Below are 26,292 nucleotides of genomic sequence, written 5' to 3' on the forward strand. Positions count from 1 at the left end.
TGTTTTTGTTTTGCTTTTTTTATCCATGGTTCTGCTTTGAAAAATGCCAGAAAAAGCAGTCATAAGAGACACAAAAGTATCTTCCTATTTATATAAAAAAAAAACTTGCTGTTCGTTTTCAGGCTTTTGAGCATCCTTTAAACTATTCAGTCTGTCAAAGACACTAAGTATTTAAGAGAAGTAACCGGTCTAATCCTTACAATAGAAGTTAAAGGGAACCTGTCACTGGGAATAACGCTGTTAACCTGCAGCTATGACTCTACATTGCGGCCAGCTGTCACTCGGAGGCACGGTTACAGCGCTGCTCTATATACTCAGAGCGGAGACTGAAACGGCACCAACTTCATGACTAAATACCGAATGCTGGCGGAAGAATAAAGATCATTTTCTCCCCGCTGCATTTGGCTACGTGCAGGCGCCAGGCAGCATAATAACGTTGTTAGCCTACAGGTTAACAGCGTTATTCCTGGTGACAAGTTCCCTTTAATAGGATGGCTAAAAAAAAAAGTACCTGGAAGACTCCAGGGCATCTCTTTAAGCGTTCTCAATTAAAAAAATCATAGCATTTTGTTTTGCTTAATGTGTGTCAAAAAATGTCTGAAAATCACCCAAAATCCCTAAAAAAAAATAGTTGAAAAGAGAGCATAAGAAACGTTAACAAAACACTTCAGACGTCAACAAGAAGAGGTATTTTTTTTTGTTGCTTTTTTTTTAGGTGAGTTTTCTAGAACAACCAGCTTCAGGAAACCCTCCTGTAGTTTTTGAAGTTTTTTTTTAATCCAAAAACCGTTCTGAAGAGTTAGGTTGAGTCCTCACAGTGAGTTTTTGACGCTTTGGATAATGTAATACACAACATACTAAAAAGAGACAAAAAACACAGCATCAAAAACAGGATAAAGATGCAGGTAAAAAAAGCAATGAGAAAAGCAAAAGTAACTCATTGTATCTCATTGGTGCAGAAATGTTGCAGAAAATCTGCAAACTGAAGATCACACCAAATACTCTTTGTGGAAACATAGCCTTATTGAAGTTTTTTTTCCTGAAGAGTATTTTGCAGTCTTTTGATTGGACAGTGCCTAGATTGACGCATATTCTACCAGAAGCTGCTGCAAAGATGAATCCTGGATTTATTTTGTTCCCACCAGATATTTTCCATAAAAGAAAGTGGAAAAAAGTGCTCAAAAGACTGAACACATGAAGAGTAAAATTGTTTTACAATATGAATTAATAGGAAGAGTCGATTGTATTTTACGGGGGGGGGGGGGGGTTTGTTGTTAGCGCACCGTTAGCATAAAGCCTCTGTGTTCGCATAGCCTTATAGGGCTAGAGATATTCTCCACGTCCTTCTAAAATAGAATAATTACATACGGTCTCTTTGATTGCTAGGTCTGTGAGCACTTACCAGCCATGCCTGGAGGCTCCTTCACATGCAGAAGGCAGATGTCTTATGCTGGGGTTAAGGTGTTTTTTTTCAAAAGCCAATAGATTACTCATTTAGAAAGTGAAAGTGAGTAAATTCAGAATTGGCGGGAACATGTATTAGCTTTCACATTGCCCGTGTTTCTTATTGTAAGTTTCTTTTAAAGGGCACCAGTCACAAAATGACAGAGCTTGATACAGAGGCATCCCTGAAATCTGTATTTTAACCCCTACAGCATGCCGTCTTCAGATTACATAGCAAAAACTGGCTGACGGATTACCTTTAAAGGACACCTGTCAGCTGATTTGCACTGCCCGAGCCACAGGCACTATGAATTAAGAGACTGGCTTTGTTACTGTAGATATGTATGTTTTGCCAAACGAATATTCGGCTGACAACTCTGTCATATGTATCACCAGCTTTAGGCTGCGACAGACGGCCGTAGATTCTGTCATGTAAGAGAATCGGGCCGATTATCACAGTGACACTGGACTCGGACTCTGTCGGAGATGAGCCGAGTGTTATCTTGGGGTGATCCGATTCTCTCAGATGAGACGGTTGTATCACATTTGTGGAAAAGACGGAGAACTTAATTGCCCCATTATCTCCCATGTCTGAGTTTGTCGATCTAATGACATCCGAGTGCAGTCTGATGTTTCATACGCACCCATAGACTTGTTTGAGTACACCTGATCCCTTTTTCAGAGCCACTCGCACTATGCTGCGACTTTTTTTTCTCATGGCAGATCGGCAATAGAAAAAAAAAAATCGCAGCCCTATAGTATAACACTGGGCCGAGTGCTGTCTGATAAAACATCAGCTGTGTTATACGCTCTTGTGTAATGTGTTTCAAGGCAGACCGTCCTCTTCATCAAGTTACCACAACACCAATACATGTAGGGTGTAATGCCTCTAGTGTAACCTCACCGGGGGGCAACGTTCTTCATACCCTTTTCATCCATTCTACCTAGTGTTGCTCTATGACGCGCTCTGGTTTTTTTCTTTTACATACATACACAGAATAATAGGAAAATCTCTTTATCTTCATTTATCTATGGTAAAAATAAAAGCCTCTTATTACAAGACTATTTCTTGTCATTGACAGAAAATGAGACAAAACAAAGAATAAATCTGGTTCAGGAATTTTTATTTAATCTGCTGGATTCATCAAGGAATCTGCAGTGAACTGGGATAGCACCAAATTGTGCTTCAGCTCCAAGACACTGACCCCAGGAGCTGACTCTGCAATCAAAATCCCAGACACTTTCTATTGGGCTTTATTTGCCTTCTAGATTCCTGATGAGCGGTGCGTTATGTTCTCTCAAAGATTTCAGGAACTGGTCCTTGTCTCTTTCTCCCCAGGAAACAACATAACAGAAGAGCTGTCGCATCTTATTCTGAGGGGTGTTCATGCTGCGCACTGTGATATAGTCTTGACTTGTCAATAGCTTCCACTGTAAGAGATCATCTAGGATTGGATCCACCAGAGCCACCAGAGCTATGAGCTGAGCGCGGTGTCTGTCCACAAAATGCTCCTCCTCTGTAAGCAAAACATATAACATGAGATGCAAGAATTTCCATCATACATGTCCTCACCTATTTGTTTATGGTCAAGTTGTGAGTAGGTTACGTGTGAATCGTCTATGACATACTGATAGGTTATGTAGATTGTAAGCCAAATGGGTCAGGGATGAAGATGTATGTAGAGTGTGGTGGAATATACAGTGGGTGCGGAAAGTATTCAGACCCCTTTAAATTTTTCACTCTTCGTTTCATTGGAGCCATTTGGTAAATTCAAAAAAGTTCATTTTTTTCTCATTAATGTACACTCTGCACCCCATCTTAACTGAAAAAAATCAGAAATGTATAAATTTTTGCAAATGTATTAAAGAAAAACTGAAATCTCACATGGTCATAAGTCTTCAGCCCCTTTGCTCAGTATTGGGTAGAAGCACCTTTTGAGCTCGTACAGCCATGAGTCTTCTTGGGAATGATACAAGTTTTTCACCTCTGGATTTGGGGATCCTCGGCCATTCTTCCTTGCACATCCTCTCCAGTTCCGTCAGGTTGGATGGTGGACAGCCATTTTCAGGTCTCTCCAGAGATGCTCAGTTGGGTTTAGGTCAGGGCTCTGGCTAGGCCGGTCAAGAATTGTCACAGAGTTGTTCTGAAGCCACTCCTTTGTTATTTTAGCTGTGTGCTTATGATCATTGTCTTGTTGGAAGGTGAACCTTCGGCCAAGTCTGAGGTCCAGATCACTCTGGAAGAGTTTTTCATCCAGGATATCTCTGTACTTGGCCGCATTCATGTTTCCTTCAATGACAACTAGTCGTCCTGTCCTTGCGGCTGAAAAACACCCCCATAGCATGATACTGTTACCACCATGCTTCACTGTTGGGATTGTATTGGGCAGGTGATGAGCAGTATTGTGAACTCTGTTCTCGAACTCCCTCCTGTGGTCAGGAGTGGTATTTCTGTGAGTTCTGTCCGTGGGTTCCCTCTGGTGGCTGAAAGTGGAGCTGCTGGTCTGGAAGTGGCTTCCTCAGCTGCATCGTTTAGGACTGGGCTGGTTCCTCTATTTAACTCTGCTCAGATCGTTACCTGATGCCAGTTGTCAATGTATCTGTACTGGTTCAGATCTCACTTGGATCTCCTGATGACCTGTCTACTTCAGCAGAAGCTAAGTCCCTGTTAAGCTCATTTGTTTTTCATTTGTGTGCTGAATATATTTCTGAGTACCTGCTAAGTTTTGTCCAGCTGGCTATCATGATATTGTCTCGCTAGCTGGAAGCTCTGGGTTGCAGAGTGGCACCTACCGCGCCGTGAGTCGGCGCGGGGGGTTTCTTGCTCACTCTGCGTGGCTTTTTGTAGTTTTTTGTGCTGACCGCAAAGATCCCTTTATCTATCTTCTGTCTATTTAGTAAGTCTGGCCTCCTTTGCTGAAACCTGTCTCATTCCTATGTTTGTGCCTTCCTCTTAACTCACAGTCAATATATGTGGGGGACTGCTCTTTTCCTTTGGGGAATTTCTCTGAGGCAAGGTGAGGCTATATTTCTCTTTAGGGGTAGTTACCTCTCAGGCTGTGAAGAGTCGTCTAGGCAGAGTCAGGTACGATCCACGGCTAATTCTAGTGTGTGTGATAATAGATTAGGGCTGCGGTCAGCAGAGCTCCCACTTCCCAGAGCTCGCTCTATTTTGCAGTTTTGACTATCAGGTCATTCCAGGTGCTTCTAACCACCAGGTCCATCATAACAGAGCAGTGCCTGGTTTTCTCCACGCATACCGCTTAGAATTATCACCAAAAAGGTCTATCTTCGTCTCATCAGACCAGAGAATCTTATTTCTCATAGTCTCGGAGTCCTTCATGTGTTTTTTAGCAAACTCTATGCAGCTTTCATATGTCTTGCACTGAGGAGAGGCTTCCGTCAGGCCACTCTGCCATAAAGGCCTGACTGGGGGGTGGAGGGCTGCAGTGATAGTTGACTTTGTGGAGCTTTCTCCCATCTCCCTACTGCATCTCTGGAGCTCAGCCACAGTGATCTTGGGGTTCTTCTTTACCTCTCTCACCAAGGCTCTTCTCCCACGATTGCTCAGTTTGGCTGGACGGTCAGGTCTAGGCAGACTTCTGGTGGTCCCAAACTTTTTCCATTTAAGGATTATGGAGGCCACTGTGCTCTTAGGAACCTTGAGTACTGCAGAAATTCTTTTGTAACCTTGGCCAGATCTGTGCCTTGCCACAATTCTGTCTCTGAGCTCCTTGGCCAGTTCCTTTGGCCTCATAATTCTCATTTGGTCTGACATGCACTGTGAGCTGTGAGGTGTTATATAGACAGGTGTGCGCCTTTCCAAATCAAGTCCTATCAGTTTAATTACACACAGCTGGACTCCAATCAAGTAGAATCATTTCAAGGAGGATCTCAAGGCAATGGACAGCATGTGACTTAAATATGAGTGTCTGAGCAAAGGGGCTGAAGACTTATGACCATGTGATATTTCAGTTTTTCTTTTTTCATAAATTTGCAAAAATTTCTACATTTCTTTTTTTTTCAGTCAAGATGGGGTGCAGAGTGTACAGTAATGAGAAAAATAACTTTTTTGAATTTACTCAATGGCTGCAATGACACAAAGACTGAAAAATGTAAAGGGGCCTGAATACTTTCCATACCCACTGTATAGAAGCTATATAGGGTAGTGTAATAATTTGTTCGGAGCTATGGGCTGTGTGTGTGTGTGTGTGTGTGTGTGTGTGTGTGTGTGTGTGTGTGTGTGTGTGTGTGTGTGTGTGTGTGTGTGTGTGTGTGTGTGTAGAGCTGGGAGACTTTATGTTCTCACCACCAGCTGGGAATGATTTAGGGCCATCCAGAGCTTGGACCCCATTCTCCAGGAGACCCATATTGTGGCATGTAGAAATTTGGAAACTCATGGTCAAAATTACTGTTTTTGTGAACAGTTAAGTAAGTTGAAGATTAAGTTATCTCTTAAAGGCCTAAAGTTACAGATGACACATTTAATTTTATTTTAGGCAAAAAAAAACACAATAATAATATAAATATATATATATTAGGGGTTGAGTTCCCTCCTCTGCACAGGGGGAATCTCGGGCCATCTCCGCTGCGGTCTCCCATTCTTCTCCTGCCGCAGTGGAGTCTGCTCAGCGGAGACGTCGGTCCCAGCGTCTCGCTCAGTCTGACTCTGTGCTAAGACTTACTGCTGCCTTTCCTGCTTCTGCCATTGGAGTCAGTGCTGGGCAGCGGCGAGCAGACACTTCTGGGTCTAAGTCCTGCTTTGCTCGTTCTGAGCATGCCCAGAGTAAGATCTCTCAGTGGAGATCGAGGGTCACATGATCTGATACTGCAGCTAAGGTCATTGGCTCCTTCAGGAAGGTCCTGTAGGTGCTCACGCTCTGGTGTAGCTTCTCATTGGTCCTTCTAGGAAGGTCCTGTACGTGCTGCAGCTATTTAAGGTTCGCATGACCGCACGGCTATGCGCTAGTATTGTTCTTTGTTAAGTGCTTTGCGCCAGTGTGGTCACGAGAGTATGTGTTCAGTGACCCGGCTGAAATAAGCCCCTAGAATGCTGGCACCTCCGGCGAGGACTTTTGTGTGCATGTGTGACCACTGACTGCTCTCTGTGTGAGCAGTTAGCCTGTGCCTCTGTGAAGCCTAACAGGGCACAGTGCTTTTCTTTCACGACTACTCGGTGAAGTAACTGAGTTAGTCCATACCGCCATATCGTGCCGCCGTTGCTAGCAGCAGGTACTCCTGCACGGTGGACCCCGGACTGTGAACGCACCAATATCAATAAAAACATCTCTATTTATTTGGTGTGTTCCGCTAGCCGTAATATATATATATATATATATATATATATATATATATATATATATATATATATATATATTTGTTTGTTTTAAGAACTCCAAAAATGAAAATGGGCAGATGCAAAAGTTTGGGCACCCTGCATGGTTACTACTTTAGCACCCCTTTTTGGAAGTATCATGCTTTTTCCAGCCAGCTAAGGGTCTTTCAATTCTTGTTTGAGGGATTTGCATCCATTCTTCCTCTGAAAATTCATCCAGTTTTGTGGGATTCCTGGGGTATCTTGCATCCTCAGCTATTTTGAGGTCTCGCCAGATTTTCAATGATGTTCAGATCGGGACTGTGAGGGCCATTGTAAGTCCTTCAGCTTGCGCCTTCTGAGGTCATCTATTGTAGATTTTGGCACGTGTTTAGGATCATTATCCATTTGTAGAAGTCATCCTTTCTTCATATTTTTTATAGATAGTGTTATGTTTGCATCAAGAATTTGTTGAAATTTCATTGAATCCATTCTTCTCTCCACCCATGAAATGTTCCCCATGCCATTGGCTGCAACACAACCCAAAAGTATGATTAATTCACTCCATGCTTAATGGTTGGCGAGATGCTCTACTCCTGAAATTCTGTGCCCTTTTTTCTCCACTCATACCTTTGATCATTGTGGCCAAAGATTTCTTTTTTAACCTCATCAATCCACAGAACTTGTTTCCAAAATGCATCAGCTTGTTTAAATGTTCTTTTGCATACTTCAAACTCTGAATTTTACGGTGAGGAAGCAGGAGAGGTTTTCTTCTGATGCCATATTTGTGCAGGTGTCTCTGAACAGTAGAACAATGTACCACAATTCCAGAGTCTGATAAATCTTTCTGAAGGTCTTTTGCAGTTAAGGGGCTGTTCTGATTTGCCTCTCTTGCAAAATCACGAGCAGCTCTCACTGAAATTTTGCTTGGTCTTCCAGACCTTATCTTGACCTCCACTGTTCCTGGTAACGGCCATTTCTTAATTACATTTTGAACTGAGGAAAGGGCAACTTGAAAATCTTTGCTGTCTTCCTATGGCTTTCTTCTTTGTTGGCTCCACCATTTTCATTTTCAGAGTGTTGGGCAGCTGCTTAGGCAAGTTTCACACCTGCGTTTTGCTGAGCTGCGGACTTCCTCTGTGAAGCGCCGCCCGAACCTCTGCCGTTCGGCTCCCCCTACGTCCGCATGCTGCTGCGTACCTTTCTTTAACATTAGGTATGCAGGTCGTGCGGATGCCTCCGCATGCGTCGTTTTGATGATGCGGCGACCCCCGTGAACTCAGCTTGTTGGAATTTATTTTTTTCTCTGCATCGTCAAAACGACGCATGCGGAGGCATCCGCATGACCTGCGTACCTAATGTTAAAGATAGGTACGCAGGCCACATACGGACGTAGGCGGACCTGAGCGGCGGAGGTGCGGCCGTGGGCGCTGCTTCACGGAGGAAGTCCGCAGCTCAGCAAAATGCTAGTGTGAAACTAGCCTTAGAAGAACGCATGGCTGCTGTTTTTTTTTTTTTACAGAAAGCTAGAGGAGGCTGGGTTTTCCTAAAGCTGGGACACTTGCATCACTTAGCCGTTCCAAATGATGATAGTGAATGAGCCGTAACCTTAGCATGGATAATTAATCTCTGAACCCTTGGTCAGCAAATCTCCAAGGGTGTCCAAACTATATATATATATAATTTTTTTTTCTTCCTACAATACAAAGAAAATGTGTCATCTTTAACTTTAGGCTTTTTAGGGTTCATTATTTCTTCAACCTGCTTAATTGTTCACACTAACAGTAATTTAGTGTTTTCCATTACATTATTAGATAACGGTTCAGATGTGCATTCCACCTTGTTACTACGTAATTCTTATAAAATGTCTTCATCAGCATCATTGGGAAGCCTCACAATGTTTCCATTACCTCTTGATGTCACCCCCTGAGCTGCTTCCTCAATCGGTGCTAAACAAAATGATTAGAAAGAAGAAAGATCAGCCGAGACAACGAGCGTCATATTTAAAGGGAACCTGTCACCCCCAAAATCAAAGATGAGCTAAGCCCACCAGCATCAGGGGCTTATCTACAGAATTCTGGAATCCTGTAGATAAGCCCCCGATGTATCCTGAAAGATGAGAAAAAGAGGTTATATTATACTCACCCGGGGGCGGTCCCGCTGCGGTTCGGTTCGATGGGCGTCGCGGTCCGGTCCGAGGCCTCCCATCTTCTTACTATGACGTCCTCTTCTTGTCTTCCTGCTCCGGCGCAGGCGTACTTTGTCTGTCCTGTTCAGGGAAGAGCAAAGTACTGCAGTGCGCAGGCGCTGGGCCTCTCTGACCTTTCCCGCCACCTGCGCACTGCAGTAGTTTGCTCTGCCCTCCGTAGGACAGACAAAGTACGCCGGAGCCTTCTTGAATACAAGAAGAGGACGTCATCGTAAGAAGATGGGAGGCCCCGGACCGCGACGCCCACCGCAGCGGGACCGCCCCTGGGTGAGTCTAATCGAACCTCTTTTTCTCATCTTTCAGGATACATCGGGGGCTTATTTACAGCATTACAGAATGCATAACAGAATGCTGTAGACAAGCCCCTGATGCTGGTGGGCTTAGCTCATCTTCGATATTGGGGTGACAGGTTCGCTTTAATTGTGATGAATAAAGTGTCTATTTATGCAGCGGAGAAATGTACTAAAATAATGTGAATTGTACATATGCGGAGAGGCATGCTACCATTCCCCTGAGATGGTGTCAGACCGTCATCCAAACGTGTCCCAATCACTGTGACTCCATCACTATCATCTTACCGTATGCTCAAGCTTAAGCTACTTTCACACATCAGGTTTTTTCCCTCCGGCCCAATCCGGCTCTTTTTTGAAAAACCAGAACCGGCGAAATCAAAAGCCAGATCCGTTTTTTTCTCATTGACTTCTATTCGCGCCTGATTGCACCTCATGGCCTACCGTTCCTTCCGTTTTTTTCCGGATCCGGCTAAAATTTCAATTCCGGCGTCTGCAAAAAAACGTCTACAGTAACGTTTTTTGTCTGCGGCGAAAAAACGGAAAACACCGGATCCGGCGCTTCCGGCTTTTTGCAAGAATGGGAGCCGGAAGGTGCCGGATCTGGAATGACGAATTCTGGCGCTGGATTCCGTTTTTTTAAACTGAACATGCTCCAATTTTTTTAAATCCAATTATCTGGATATGCTAGTTGGATCTGTCCTAAAAACGGATGCGTTGCATCAGTTTTTCACAATCTGCGACGGATCCCTTTTTTTTTTTTTTTCTTCAACATTCGACGGATTGTGCCTGACGGCAAAAACCTGATGTGTGAAAGTAGCCTTAGGCAGTATTTTTTTTTTTTTACTTAAATAGCCCTGCCTTTACGTACGCAATTAGACATGCAGATATTCTGACTTGGCTTTTACTGCATATTTGCATTAAATGAGTGTTACGTGCAGATCGCATGTGAATTTGCTGTGGACTTCATCATGTGTATAGCACAATAGAGTGAAAATCAGCAGCTTACAGTAAAACTATGGAGATTTCATAATCGCACTACAGGTCAGTATCTGCTACTGTAATATGCTGCAGATTTTCTTTGAAAATGTTTGTGCTAAAACAACGATCACAATTTTACCAATACTGTTTGTGCAGAAGTTTCCATCTTGCACATATTGATGGTGTTGGTGCGAACACTAGCAGAGTCTCAGCACCAGGATCATCAACATTGATTAACCACTTATCAAGTTGTTGCCCTGTTCTGTCACTACAACCCAGGAGATTGCACTCTGCACCCCTTACATTAGCTGCACCCTGCACCCCATACAGTTATGTTCAAAAGTTTACATACAACCCCCCCCCCTCCCCCCAATAATTTTTGCTTTCTTGGCCTTTCTTCAGAGAGTATGAATAATAACACTAAAACTTTTCCTCCACTCGTGGTTAGTGGTTGGGTGAAGTAATTTATTGTCAGACTACTGTGTTTTCTCTTTCTAAAACATAATGACAACCCAAAACATCCACATGACTCTGATCAAAAGTTCACATACCCTGGTGATTGTGGCCTGATAACATGCACAGAAGTTGACACAGAAGTTGACACAAAATGGATGTGAATGGCTACTAAAGGTAACATCCTCACCTGTGACCTGTTTGCTTGTAATCAGTGTGTGTGCCTAAAAGCTAAGTTTCTGGGATCCAGACAGACTCCTGCATCTTTCATCCAGCCACTGACGTTTCTGGATTGTGAGTCACGGGGAAAGCAAAAGAATTGTCAACGTATCTACGGGAAAAGGTAGTTGAACTGTATAAAACTTTAAAGGGATTTAAAAATATATCCAAGGAATTGATAATGCCGGTCAGCAGCGTTCACACTGTGATTAACAAATGGAAAATCAGGGGCTCTGTAAAAACAAAACCACGGTCAGGTAGAACAACAAAAATGTTGCCCTCAACTGCCAGGAAAAATGTTCTGGATGCAAAGAAAAACCCACAAATAACATCAGCTGAAATACAGGACTCTCTGAAAATTAGCGGTGTGGATGTCTCAAGATGCACAATAAGGAGGAACTTAAAGAAAAATGGGCTGCATGGTCGAGTCACCAGAAGAAATCTGTTACTGGACAAATGCCACAAAGTGTCTCACCTACAATACACAAAACAGTACAGAGACAAGCCTGAAAACTTCTGGAACAAGGTAATTTGGAGGGATGAGACCAAAATTGAACTTTTTGGCCACAACCATAAACGTTACATTTGGAGAGAGGTCAACAAGGCTTATGATGAAAGGAACACCATTCCTACTGTAAAGCATGGAAGTGGATCAATGATATTTTGGGGATGTGTGAGCTACAAAGGCACAGCAAACTTGGTCAAAGTTGAAGGAAAGATGAATGCAGCATGTTATCAGCAAATTTGCACTCACCAGCCCGGAAGCTGCGCAATGGGATGTACTTGGATGTTTCAACATGACAACAATCCAAAACACAAGGCCAAGTAGACCTGTTATTGGCCACAGCAGAACAAAGTGAAGGTTCTGGAGTGGCCATCTCAGTTTCCTGACCTCAATATCATTGAGCCACTCTGGGGAGATCTCAAGCGCACAGTTCATGCTAGACAGACCAGGAATTTACAGGAACTGGAGGCTTTTTGCCAAGAACAGTGGGCAGCTTTACCATCTGAGAAAATAAAGAACCTCATCCACAACTACAACAAAAGACTTCAAGCTGTCATTGATGCTAGAGGGGGCAATACACGGTGTTAAGGAATGGGGTATGTGACCTTTTGATCAGGGTCATTTGGATGTTTTGGGTTGTCATTATGATTTAAAAAGAGAACACAGTAGTCTGACAATAAATGGCTTCACCCAACCGCTAACCATGAGTGGAGAAAAAGATTCAGTGTTCTCATTCATATTCTCTGAAAAAAAACCAAGAAAGCAATAATTCTGCCGGGGTATGTAAACTTTTGAGCACAACTGTACATTAGCTGCACTCTGCATCCCCCTAACGCTCAACTGCTCTGCAAAAATACATATAGTTTTTGCTCAGTTTTATTTGCTTTCTGCCTTGACCTATTATGCGGAGCATCCAGTTTGCCACTCACCTCTTGATGTTGCTCTTTGATCTCCCATAGATGATTCCTGGGGTGCAAAGCCAGTCACTGAAAACACATAAGAGAAGCATTGAGGTCAGATGGGTACTAAAGCTGTACACACATTCACAAGTGCATATATTCTTATCTGTGGTGTTACATAGGACTGCAGGTATATATATATATACTACATTATCTGTACTCGAGTAGATACAATTGGAACCAGAAGTTTCCATCCATATATAAAAAGACATCTGCAGGTTTTTCTCAGTATCTGACATGAAATCGGATTAAACCTTTCCTGTTTTAGGTCATTTAGGATTACCATCTATATATATAATTGTCTAAGGTCCACTTCCATCTGTTTGTCTGTTTCACTGTCATGGAAATCGCACGTCGCTGATTGGTTGCGGCCGCCTGGGCACGACCAGTCAGCGACAGGCACAGTCCGGCCGCGAATTGACCCCTCACTACTCCCCTCCAGTCAGCGCCCACATAGCATTTTGGCAGCGTTAAACGGACTGCTTTACACCGTGGCATAACGCGGTGTAATGCAGTCCGTTAACGCTGCCATTGCGGCAATGACTCCAGATGACGTAGTGGTCTTGCGAGACCGCTACATCATCACGGGTTATTGCTGCAAGGCATTACTGGGAACGGAGCGTCGCGACGAGCATCGCTAAAGGCCTGGGCTGGATTCGGGGGCCGCCGGAAGGTGAGTATATAACTATTTTTTATTTTAATTATTTTTTTTAACGGATATGGTGCCCACATTGCTATATACTGCGTGGGCTGTGTTTATATACTGCGTGGGCTGTGTTTATATACTGCGTGGGCTTTGTTATATACCGCGTGGGCTTTGTTATATACCGCGTGGGCTGTGTTATATACTGCATGGTCTGTGCTATATACTGCGTGGTCTGTGCTATATACTACATGGCCTGTGTTATATACTGCGTGGGCTGTGCTATTTACTACGTGACCGCAATATACTACGTGGGCTGTGCTATATGCTACGTTGGCTGTGCTATATGCTACGTGGGCTGTGCTACATGCTACGTGGGCTGTGCTATATGCTACGTGGGCTGTGCTATATGCTACGTGGGCTGTGCTATATGCTACGTGGGCTGTGCTATATGCTACGTGGGCTGTGCTATATGCTACGTGGCTGTGTTATATACTACGTGGCTGTGCTATATGCTACGTGGGCTGTGCTATATGCTACATGGGCTCTGCTATATTCTACGTGGGCTGTGCTATATTCTACGTGGCTGTGTTATATGCTACGTTGGCTGTGCTATATGCTACGTGGGCTGTGCTATATGCTACGTGGGCTGTGCTATATGCTACGTGGGCTGTGCTATATGCTACGTGGGCTGTGCTATATGCTACGTGGGCTGTGCTATATGCTACGTGGGCTGTGCTATATGCTACGTGGGCTGTGCTATATGCTACGTGGGCTGTGCTATATGCTACGTGGGCTGTGCTATATGCTACGTGGGCTGTGCTATATTCTACGTGGCTGTGTTATATACTACGTGGCTGTGTTATATACTACGTGGGCTGTGCTATATGCTACGGGGGCTGTGCTATATTCTACATGGCTGTGTTATATACTATCTGGGCTGTGTTATATGCTACGTTGGCTGTCAGACTCTTTCGCCCGGGGCCCTCAAAAACCTGGAGCCGGCCCTGGCTTCACTAATTGGTCACGCCCGGCCGCAAACAGAGACAGACGCAGTCCGGCTGCGAATTTGCGCCGGATATGAACCACGCTTTGCTAATTGGTCGCGCCTGGCCAGCCGAATCCTGTGTATTCATTGCATTTTTCTGAAATCTTCATAAATAAACTACATACATATTCTAGAATACCCGATGCGTTAGAATCCGGCCACCATCTAGTTATTAATATTTGCCAAATGCCAGAATGAGAGAGAGAAGGTTTTCAGTAATTTTAATTACTTACTGCAAAGTCAAAAGTTTACATACACTAAGATTACTATACCTTTAAACAACTCTGGACTGCCCATATGATGCTGTTGTGTGTTTGGAAGCATTTTATACTTTTTGGGTAACATCTGAGTTAATTAGAGACACACCTGTGGATGTATTTTAATGCACACCTGAAACACACTGCTTCTTTGTGTAGCATCATGGGAAAGTCTCAAGAAATCAGCCAAGATATCAGGAAGAGAATTGTGGACTTGCACAAGTCTGGCTTAGCCGTGGGTACAATTTCAAGATAAATGAAGGTGCCTTGTTCATCTGTACAAACAATTATACGCAAATATAAACAAGATGGGAATGTCCAGCCATCATACTGCTCAGGAAGGAGACTGGTTCTGTGTCCCAGAGATGAACGTGCTTTGCTCCGACATGTGCATATCAACCCAAGGACAAACGCAAAAGACTTTTGTGAAGATGATGGCGGAAGCTGGTAAGATTGTGTTAATATCCACAGTGAAACGATTACTGTATCAACATGGACTGCAAGGCCACTCTGCCAGGAAGAAGCCATTACTCCAAAAGAAACATAAAAAAAGCCAGATTAATGTTTGCAAATGCACACAGGCACAAAGACCTAAATGTTTGGAGACATTTCCTGTGGTCGGAGGAAACTAAAATTGAACTTTTTTTGGCATAATGACTACCAGTACATTTGGAGGAAAAAGGGAGACGCTTGGAAGCCTAAGAACACCATACCCACTTTGAAAGACGGTGGAGGCAGCATCTAGTTGTGGGGTTGTTTTGCTGCAGGAGGGACTGGTGCACTTAACAATATAGATGGCATCATGATAAAAGAAGATTATGTGGCAATACTGAAGCAACATCTCAAGACATCTTCCAGGAAGTTAAAGCTTGGGCAGAAATGGGTCTTCCAAATGGACAATGGCCCGAAGCATACTGCCAAAATGGTAACAAAGGGGCTTCAGGATAACAAAGTCAATGTTTTGGAGCCATCACAAAGACCTGATCTCAATCCTATTGAAAATTTATGAGCAAAGCGGAAAAGGCCGGTGCGAGTAAGGCGACCTACAAACCTGGATCAGTTACACCAGTGTTGCCAGGAGGAATTGGCCCAAATTCCGACCAACTATTGTGAGAAGCTTGTGGAAGGAGATCCCAAACGTCTAACCCAAGTCATTTAGTGTAATGGCAATGGCACCAAATATAATGAAATGGATGGAAACTTTTGACTTTGCAGTCTTCTTCTCTCTCTCATTATTCTGGTTTGGTAAATATTAATAATTATGGTAATCCTAATTGTCCTAAACCGGGAAAGGTTTATTCTGATTTCATGTCAGACATTGAGAAAAACCTGCAGATGTGTCTTTATATATAGTGAATGGAAATTTCTGGTTTCAACCGTATACTGTGTTATCTGTGGTGTTACATAGGACTGCAGGTGACATCTACTACATTATCTGTACTCAGAGAGTTATCTCTGTGTTATCTGTTTTGTTACGTAGGACTGCCAGTGACATACTGCATAGATATCTAGAGCTGGTCATATACTTGCAGAATCTGATGCTTCTTAGGCTACGTGCACACGTTCAGGTTTTTTCGTGTTTTTTTCGCGATAAAAACGCTATAAAAACTCAATAAAATCGCATACATTATGCATCCTATCATTTAGAATGCATTCTGCATGTTTTGTGCACATGGTGCGTTTTTTTCCACGAAAAAAACGCATCGTGGTAAAAAAAAGCATCATGTTCATTAATTTTGCATATTTTCCGCTTTTTTCCCGCAATTCTATGCATTTGGAAAAAACGGACAAAAAAACGCATGAAAAAACGCATGCGGTTTTCTGGTCGAAATGTCCGGTTTTTGTCAGGAAAATTTCTGCAAGAAATCCTGACGTGTGCACATACCCTTACCTTCCATGATGGCCTTCTTGAGCTCCGCCGCCTCCTTGTTCTCATTTATGGCTTCTAGGACAGTCAGGGTCACCTGAATTCCATAGTGATCCTTGTAGTATCTGAGGATGAGATCTGCAGTGTCCAGGTCGTCGGCTTCCTGCAGCGTACCTTTGGGGATCTTGCTATATCCTTCCTTAATCTCTATGTCGTTTAACTTGTTCTTGAACTTTTTAAATGATTTTCTTTCCAAGTTCTCCAGCGTATCGATCAGGACGTCTTTCACCGTCCTCCCCATCTCCCCCTAAGCGGTGACTCCTCTCTCTGTGGAGGAGATGGGCTACAACGCAGCAGCCAGGATGGAAACTGAAAGAAAGAAGGGGTTTTGAACAATTTCCTGTTATTTTTCTTCTTGTGTTTTCTCCATTTGTTTGTGATTCTGCCTTCTTCTTTAGAAGAGCTGGGGTGTTTTTTCGACACGGATGCCTCAGCAGGGAGGAGCTGTAGGGGTTAATATATTCAGTAGGTTGTTCTTCACTTGCAGCACAATGTACTAGACCCAAAGGAAAAATCTAGTGTTAATCCCGGCCCCACCCGGCGGCGATAAGAGGCAAACTTCAGTTCCCGGAAATGGCTGAATTCCAGCAAGAAATGTTTATCTTCTGCTGTAAGCACTGGTGTACGTGGTCACACAAGTACAAGGCATAGACTAGGCATGCTACACAAGTATGGGGCATACGTTACACACAGTAGGCACCTATCACAAGCAGAGCGCACACACTATGCACACTTTACAAGGATGGGGCACACGTTACACAGTAGGCACCTATCACAAGCAGAGCGTACACACTATGCATACATTACTAGCATGGTGCACACGTTACACACAGTAGGCACCTATCACAAGCAGAGCGTACACACTATGCACACATTACAAGCATGGGGCACACGTTACAGTAGGCACCTATCACAAGCAGAGCGTACACACTATGCATACATTACTAGCATGGTGCACACGTTACACACAGTAGGCACCTGGCATGAGTAGCACGCACACCCTATGTATACATTACAAGCATGGGGCACATTTCACAGAGTAGGCACCTATCACAAGTAGAGCGTGCACACTATACACACATTACAAGTATGGAGCACACGTTATACACAGTAGGCACCTGTCACGAGTAGACCGTACACTATACACATATTTCAAGAATGGGGCACATGTTACACACAGTAGGCACCTATCACAAGCAGAGCGCACACACTATGCACACATTACAAGCATGGGCACATGTTACACAGAGTAGGCACCTGTCACGTGTAGACCGTACACTATGCACATATTTCAAGAATGGGGCACACGTTACACACAGTAGGCACCTATCACAAGCAGAGCGCACACACTATGCACACATTGCCAGCATGGGGCACACGACACAAGCATGCCATAATTACTATGCACGCGTCACACAACCACTATTCACTCATCACAAGAACAGTGTGCCCATTTCAAGAAGAGGACACATAACATTAATGAATACTCATATGTTTATTTCTATAGCGCCAACTCATTCTGTAGCACTTTCAGTTCAACTGAACATCACATGTTTCAAAGGGGAGAGCGGAGTTGGCCACTAATGGACGGCTCTAGTCGCTGCTTATCTGCTGACTTAAAAAAGAGTCAAGCACCAAAATTCGAACAGGTCGACCATTATCTCTGCTGTTATTGTCCGATGTCGGATTTGCTGATTTTAGTCTAGTGTGTATGGAAGCCTTTAATTTTACGTTTCTGGAGAAGCCTCTCTGTAAATGTGCACATCATGAATTACCAGGAATGCAGGAAATGGCGTAAATGTGTAATATCAATAGATACTGTTGGTGAAAGAGCGCAAAATAGGGTCTTATCCGAGATTCAGATGGTTAGACACAATAGGATTGTACTCACCAGATAAAGCCAGTTTATGGCTTATGGTAGTATTCGCTGCAACCAAAGGAAAAAAACAATGGGTAGATGTGGATTTACTCTGCGCTGCTGAATAAGTGAAAGTTCAGACGTACAGTTGTGGCCAAAAGTATTAACACCCCTGCAATTCTGTCAGATAATACTCAGTTCCTTCCTGAAAATGATTGCAATCACAAATTCTTTGGTATTATTATCTTCATTTAATTTGTCTTAAATGAAAAAAACACAAAAAGAATTGTCCTAAAGCCAAATTGGATATAATTCCACACCAAACATAAAAAGGGGGTGGACAAAAGTATTCAAAAAATCCTGTGATGCTTCTCTAATTAGTGTAATTAACAGCACCTGTAACTTACCTGTGGCACCTAACAGGTGTTGGCAATAACTAAATCACACTTGCAGCCAGTTGACATGGATTAAAGTTGACTCAACCTCTGTCCTGTGTCCTTGTGTGAACCACATTGAGCATGGAGAAAAGAAAGAAGACCAAAGAACTGTCTGAGGACTTGAGAAACCAAATTGTGAGGAAGCATGAGCAATCTCAAGGCTACAAGTCCATCTCCAAAGACCTGAAAAGAAAAATTGACAAGAGATTCCAACGCAAGATTGTGCTGATGTTGGATAAAGAACCTCGACTAACATCCAAACAAGTTCAAGCTGCCCTGCAGTCCGAGGGTACAACAGTGTCAACCCGTACTATCCGTCGGCGTCTGAATGAAAAGGTACTGTATGGTAGGAGACCCAGGAAGACCCCACTTCTTACCCGGAGACATAAAAAAGCCAGGCTGGAGTTTGCCAAAACTTACCTGAAGGAAGAATGTTCTCTGGTCAGATGAGACAAAAGTAGAGCTTTTTGGGCAAAGGCATCAACATAGAGTTTACAGGAGAAAAAAAGAGGCATTAAAAGAAAAGAACACTGTCCCTACAGTCAAACATGGCGGAGGTTCCCTGATGTTTTGGGGCTGCTTTGCTGCCTCTGGCACTGGACTGCTTGACCGTGTGCATGGCATTATGAAGTCTGAAGACTACCAACAAATTTTGCAGCATAGTGTAGGGCCCAGTGTGAGAAAGCTGGGTCTCCCTCAGAGGTCATGGGTCTTCCAGCAGGACAATGACCCAAAACACACTTCAAAAAGCACTAGAAAATGGTTTGAGAGAAAGCACTGGAGACTTCTAAGGTGGCCAGCAAGGAGTCCAGACCTGAATCCCATAGAACACCTGAGGAGAGATCTAAAAGTGGCAGTTTGGAGAAGGCACCCTGCAAATATCAGGGACCTGGAGAAGTTTGCCAAAGAAGAATGGTCTAAAATTCCAGCAGAGCATTGTGAGAATCTCATTTGTGGTTACCTGAAGCGGTTGGTCGCAGTTATTTTGGCTAAAGGTTGTGCAACCAAGTATTAGGCTGAGGGTGCCAATACTTTTGTCGGGCCCATTTTTGGAGTTTTGTGTGAATGATCAATGTTTTGCTTTTTGCTTCATTCTCTTTTGTGTTTTTTTATTTAAGACAAATTAAATGAAGATAATAATACCAAAGAATTTGTGTTTGCAATCATTTTCAGGAAGAAACTGAGTATTATCTGACAGAATTGCAGGGGTGTCAATACTTTTGGCCAAAACTGTATGTTTTTGTCTATTTTTAAAATAGACCAATCTAAAAGAGATGCAGATTTTATTAATAATGATATGATAAAATATGTATGTATAATAAACGATATATACTTTAAAATTGCATCCAAAAGTGTTTTTATTTAAAAAATATATTATATGTAGAATAAAACATGTCATTTAAAATAATTTTAATTCATATCTAATAAAAACATCAGACAACTTCTCCGTTTAAAAGAAAAAAGGAAGGAAGGAGGAAAACCTATATAGGGGATACAGTAGCACCATTTATCTACTATAAAAAATCAAAAACGTGTGGACAAGTTGTCAGATAATTTTAATCCATATCTAATAAAACATTTTAAATGACATGTTTTAATCTACATATTATACATTTTTATGATCTGATTTAAAAAAAATAAAATAAAATATGACAGTAGCAGAAAACACTCTTCAGTCCCACGTCCCTCCAGCGGAGGCCTCTCCAGCCGACCGCCAAGGACGGTGATAGTGGTAGGCAAACTGTGAAATGAAGTTCGTGTTTCCATCTCTGCTGAGATGAGCTGGACGTGCATGAACATTGTGCTGCAAAATGTGATCGGAGAAGCCTCGTCACACCAATTTGGGACAGACGGTTTGTTTACTACAATTGAACAACAGTCGGCAAAAAGTAAGGATCCGGAATACTATTTGGGTCAGTAACAGACATCTTTTAGCATATTCTGAAACTTTAGGAACCTTCTGCTAAGGCAGGGAGCAGTGAGGAGCGTCCATTAAAAAACCCTGAGACCACAGATGATTAGACGGGGAAGATGACTGTTTTTGCCCTTTCGAAGGACAAGATTTAGGAGGCACTCCCTCAGAAAATGAAGCAGGAGCAGCATCCACAGGAATAAAACAAGCGCCAGCAGTGAGTGAGCCCATGGATCGGGGATTGCCTGCAGCGTTCAGTTCTCCTAATCATTATGATGAGCGAACATACTCGGATAATGTGTTATCTGAATGTGCTAGCCGAGTGTCTTCAGCTGCTTTAAAAATATGTTTGAGTCCCCGACGCTGCTGTTCAACAACCGCAACACAAGCAGGGATTTTCTGTTTGTTAGGCTATCCCGGCTTGTGTTGCGGCTGTCAAACAGCTGCCGCGGGGACTCGAACATATTTTTCAAGCATGTTGCAGACACTCGGCTAGCACCCAAGCACGTTCGCTCATCACTACTAATCATATGTTTTAGGCTAGGTCACATCCACTCCTCGAGTCCTCACTTTGTGAGACAGCTGAACCATCTTCTACTCCAAGATCAGCAAGAAACGACCACGTCCTACAGCTCCTCACAGGCCCGGCTTACCACATGGCTCTTTACTCAATGGCTGTAGAATTCCCAAATTTATAGGCTTATTATAGTTATCTTCTACAAGCCTGGTGGCGCAGCATATGGGTGTCCTCATACTCCATCACACCAGCTGTAGTATATCTGCTCCTAGACGGAACAATACTTTTCTTCTTTGACTCTCCCCTAGAAGCCTTTTGATACTTGACTAGTCACAGCATAATTGAGGCCAGTGTGATGGGCATAGATCACATTGCTGCCCACATGTAGCCACAATGATTCCAAAAAAGAGCCAGCTACAATGCAGTTAAATCTATTAATTTATTTTTTTGTTTTGCATTGGGGATAAGCTATAGGGATGAGCTAAAGCGGAAAGTTCCAATGTAACCAGGACAGTAAGAAGAGATGTGGTTAATGATGTCATCTACTTATAAGATACAATGTATCATAGACCGTGTCACTACGGTACAATTTATTAAATGCTCAGTGCTACAATGTTATGCAAGCGTCCGTCACGCCACACAATGGAAGACAACCGCTACTGTTTCACAGTGAGAGTTTTACTTCCTATCAAGAAGTTACACATTTCATCACCTCCAAGCCATTCCGAGATCCGTGGCTACACGTTTCTGTCATGTTAAGGCACATTGTTCTTTATCTTGCTGTCATGACTCTAAAGACCAGAAACCCAAGGAAACGTTCCCACAGGGTGAAAACAAATGCAAAACAAACATTACAATCTCCTCCTTTTTTTCTTATTTGTTAAGAAAAATCTAAAAATGCAAAATAAAAATAAATGGTTTCTTTTAGGAACTGAATGTCCATAAAAGTCTGAACATTCAATATTTTGCTTCACTTATCCCACGTGGTCAACACTGTAAAAATAAAAATGCAAGAATTATTGTTTTTCTGACAATTCACCTTCTCAAAAGTAAAAACAAACAGCGTCCGAGCGTTTTTTGTTTTTTTTTCATGGACCTTTTCAGTTGAATGGGTGACTTTGGTCTACAACAGCGTAAACACGAAATATATTTAATTTCTTTTATTTATTTATTTATTTTTACAGACAATCTCTCCACAAAAATGGTCATGTGAATCATCACATTGATTATATAGGGTTCTAGAGCCCACCGATACCACACCTACCAAAACAACCGGATGAGCCCTTAGAGAGTTTTCACACATTTTTTGTGGCATTTGTTAATAGAACATTGCTTTTGTTTATTTTTTTGTTTGTTTGTTTTGCCCAAAATATGAAAAACTCTTCAAAACTTTTCTGTGTCATTTTGGTGGCTTTTTTTTTTCAATGTCAGTAGTCTTATTTTTAAAATGCAGAATATATGAGTATAAGATTGTTTTTTGGCTTCTTTACGATCGGCTTCTGTATTGAACTTAGAGCACTCGCGAAAACTAATGCCACAAATTAAATTTACTAAAATTAATCTACAAACAAAACCTTCACTGCGTCTTAAACAATAAAAATGCTGAAAAAAATGAGCTTGAAGCAAATCAAACAAAAACGCACCAAAAGCTAGAAATGTTGCGGTAGTTCAAGGAAAAATATGATCTTTGTACCGTGTTTGGTAGTAAGTAAAGAAAATAAAACTTGAGAATCACTGTTAAGTGATTGCTACCTTTAAATAACTAAATGAAGGGGCTCAATACTGGAAAGGATATGGTTTACATTTCAAGATTTAAAGAAATCTAAGAATGTTGTGGCTCCCAGATGATAGTGACATTCAAAAAAAGCAAGTTGGATGGCTATGTCTGCACTGTTTCAGATTCCTTTTAAAACAATTAGTACTAATTTATGTAACTATAAACTTGTTACTTATTTAATAAGTAAAAACACTTATTTTTACTTGAATCATTTATTGTGGTTTAGTTTTTATCTCTCCCTTAACAGTATGCTTAACCCCTTAATGACCCATGACGTGCTACGTCCGTCATAGGTGCTCCCCCTCTTTGATGCAGGATCTGGTGCAGAGACTGCACCTTTTCCAGCCCGTGACAGCTGATCTGATCAGCCGTCATGCGCCCCTAACAGCCGTGGGTAAAATCGCGATCTACCAACGGCTGTTAACATGTTAAATGCTGCTGTCAATCTACGACAGTGACATTTAACATGGCTGTCATGATCCAGTCCGGAGTTTGCTTTCTGCAATCCTCCCTCTGGACTGGTCATGCGGGGGTTAGCGCCCACTGCCTCTTTTTGGAGTTGGCTGGGCTTTTTCAGTTACTTAAATTAAAAAAAAAAAAAAAACCTAGACATGTTTGGTATCTGAGAACTCATAAAGACCTGGAAGAATCATAATAGCAGGTCAGTTTTAGCATTTAGTGAACATTGTAAAAAAAAATAAATAAATGGCACTTTTTTTTTTTTTTTTGCAATTTCACCGCACTTAGAATTTTTTTTCCTGTTTTCCAGTACATGATATGGTAAATTCAATGGTGTCATTCAAAAGTAAAACTCATCCCACAAAAAACAAGCCCTCACACAGCCATGTTGATGGTAAAAATAAGAAAGTTGTGGCTCTGGGAAGAATTGATTCCTATATTCACTACTACGCTGTACACACACGGTCGGTCTGCTTGTTTCTGACTGCGGACACGCTCGCTCTAATTCTAGCTCCATAGTCTATGGCCATTATTGTCATGAATAGGGCTATGATTGCTGTCTATCTGCTTCCTCTCCTTGCAAGGCTCGGCTGGGCTGTAACCACATATGCTTGGACACATCTTCCCAATAGCCATTGTGTTGAATGAAAAATCTTATTTAATGATATTGTGCCTTGTGTGACGACACGATGTCCAATGTTTATAAACCTGTTTTGATGTACTGACATCTTGTATGCACTTATAGTTGATTTCTGATTACCTCTTACACTGGGTAGGTGTTCTTTTAATTATCAAAGAAAATATTGTTTTTAATGGATTCTATGTTCACACCCTCCTTTCTATACACATGAACACTCTGTTCCGCCAAACCTGCTGTAAGAAAGCAGGAGGTCCTGGACGGCAAGGTATGTGTTACTGAGATGATTTTATTTTTGACTGGGTTTTGGTTCCGGGATTTGAAGCGACCAAAAGAGCCTGGGTGGGAATGGTCGCTCCCATACTCCATACTTACTGGCCTAATAAAATGCACCTGGTCTATCTAAGTAGTAGTAGTATGCTGAGGCTAGAGAAAGACAGAGCTGGTGGATCGTCTGTACTGCAACTTCAGAGGTTCCTGTAATACCAAGTTAATGAGACGCTGTGATTTACTTTGCCTTACCCAGAGAAAGCATTTTTTTTTATTTGTTTGTGCTAAAAAAAGGACTTTTGTTATTGATTTGTGCAGAAGAAAAGCTGTGTTCATTTTGGAGCTTTAAAGTTTTATAAAGCACAAACTTTATTCTGTTTTATTGGTGCGTATTCAACCTGAGAGCCGAATCCCCATACTAGATGTGAGAGGAGTGACCGCTGTCGCCTGTTCCACCACTGTTACATGCAGTTTTTTGGCCATGTTTGACCCTTCCACTTTGCGGGCACTCTCTTACTCCTTCATCCATGAGATTACTTATGACTGTATCAGACTGTGGGAAGTTGTCCAATTCATCTTTGTTGTGGCAAATCAGTATTGCTCTTTGTACTTGATCTTTCTCAGCCTTCTTGCGTCCACCTTTTGTTCCTTGCTCCTCTATTTGAATATGCTGATAGTAACTTTCACTTTTAGGCCGGGGTCACACTTGCGAGTGCAATGCGAAAGACTTGCATGAATCTCTCGCCTCAATACCCGGCACTGCCGCCGGCACTCGGGACCGGAGTGTGTGGCTGTGTGTATTTCTATGTAGCTGAACGCTCCGGCCCCGAGTGCCGGCGGCAGTGCAGGGTATTGAGGCGAGAGACTAGTGCAAGTCTTTCGCATTGCACTCGCAAGGGTGACCCCGGCCTTAGGGTTAATATTGCAGAGTTGAGTCCTGCCCCTCTCCAACAATCAAATCCAATTAAATTCTGGTAAATGGTTCAGAAGGACTGAAGCGACGTCAGTCTTCACGCTGGGACCATATTGTGGGGACTGACGACACGTTACTACTGGACTCGCTGTGTGGGATTCTCCTTCAGTAGCTCATTGGATATGGACAGCTTACAAACAAGGAATGATAGTAGCAGGTACATATGGCGGTGGTCTCTATAGATGTCTGCAATGGTCCTGGCTATGACCAGAATACCACAGTCTCTAGACTCTCCTGATATCCATCTCTACAGGACAGAGAGCAGAGGCTGGCAGGAGCAGAGGGGCTTCCACTGGAAATGAGCGCAGGGTAGAGGCTTCACCTGGAAAGGAGCGCAGGGCAGAGGCTTCACCTGGAATGGAGCGCAGGGCAGAGGTTTCACCTGAAAAGGAGCGCAGGGCAGAGGTTTCACCTGGAATGGAGCGCAGGGCAGAGGTTTCACCTGAAAAGGAGCGCAGGGCAGAGGCTTCACCTGAAAAGGAGCGCAGGGCAGAGGCTTCCCCTGGAAATGAGCGCATGGCAGAGGCTTCACCTAGAAAGCATACGCTCTTTTGTTTTTATTTTTTTGTGAGTTTTGGACAGTTTTATAAAATCCTTAGGAAACCCCTGAGCACCATGAAATAATTGGTGCTTTGAAATAAGAATTCTCTTATGTTTAAGAAAGCTGTCTATAATGATTCATCGCTGGAAACTGTCCTTCCAAATGTCACAGAAGAGAGTGTGACTGCAGGGAACGTCTGTTTCATCTTCTGTGCTTGCAAAGCGCATGGAATTTCCCAATCACACATGGCTTACTCAACCACTGCGGTTATAGGGAGAACATATTGCCTAATAAAGTGCATATAAATACCTGTGGTGTTACATAGGACTGCAGGTGACATGTGCTTCATTTTCTGTACTCAGTAATGACACTGACACTGGGGGTACAGGATAATGACACTGACACTGGGGTACAGGATAATGACACTGACACTCGGGGTACAGGATAATGACACTGACACTCGGGGTACAGGATAATGACACTGACACTGGGGGTACAGGATAATGACACTGACACTTGGGGTACAGGATAATGACACTGACACTGGGGGTACAGGATAATGACGCTGACACTCGGGGTACAGGATAATGACACTGACACTGGGGGTACAGGATAATGACACTGACACTGGGGGTACAGGATAATGACACTGACACTTGGGGT

General features: G+C 42.8%; 1 protein-coding gene across 2 annotated transcripts; it reads right to left on the minus strand.

The window, feature by feature from the left end:
- Positions 1–2,550: 2,550 nt before the first annotated feature.
- LOC143785191 (apoptosis-associated speck-like protein containing a CARD) lies at positions 2,551–16,787 on the minus strand. 2 transcript variants are annotated; one of them, XM_077273904.1, is made up of 4 exons: positions 16,213–16,784; positions 12,344–12,400; positions 8,668–8,706; positions 2,551–2,960 (listed from the first exon to the last, which is right to left on the minus strand). In XM_077273904.1, the coding sequence occupies exons 1-4, from the start codon at positions 16,487–16,489 to the stop codon at positions 2,698–2,700; spliced, it is 636 nt and encodes a 211-aa protein (XP_077130019.1). In that variant the 5' UTR covers positions 16,490–16,784; the 3' UTR covers positions 2,551–2,697. The 2 variants fall into 2 exon arrangements, with proteins under 2 accessions (XP_077130019.1, XP_077130020.1); XM_077273905.1 differs by lacking the exon at positions 8,668–8,706 and having other exon boundaries at positions 16,213–16,787.
- Positions 16,788–26,292: the final 9,505 nt, after the last annotated feature.

Source organism: Ranitomeya variabilis, chromosome 7 (assembly GCF_051348905.1).
Source record: "Ranitomeya variabilis isolate aRanVar5 chromosome 7, aRanVar5.hap1, whole genome shotgun sequence".
NCBI lineage: Eukaryota > Metazoa > Chordata > Amphibia > Anura > Dendrobatidae > Ranitomeya > Ranitomeya variabilis.

Bases quoted from the DNA above. Each gene is read 5' to 3' on its own strand.
- LOC143785191 (XM_077273904.1), bottom strand. From the start codon at position 16,489: ATGGGGAGGACGGTGAAAGACGTCCTGATCGATACGCTGGAGAACTTG. The intron at 8,707-12,343 runs GTGAGTGGCAAA...CATTTTGTTTAG, and splicing joins TCAAAGAGCAACATCAAGAG to CACCGATTGAGGAAGCAGCT. The intron at 2,961-8,667 runs GTAATGGAAACA...TTTTGCTTACAG, and splicing joins TCAGGGGGTGACATCAAGAG to AGGAGGAGCATTTTGTGGAC.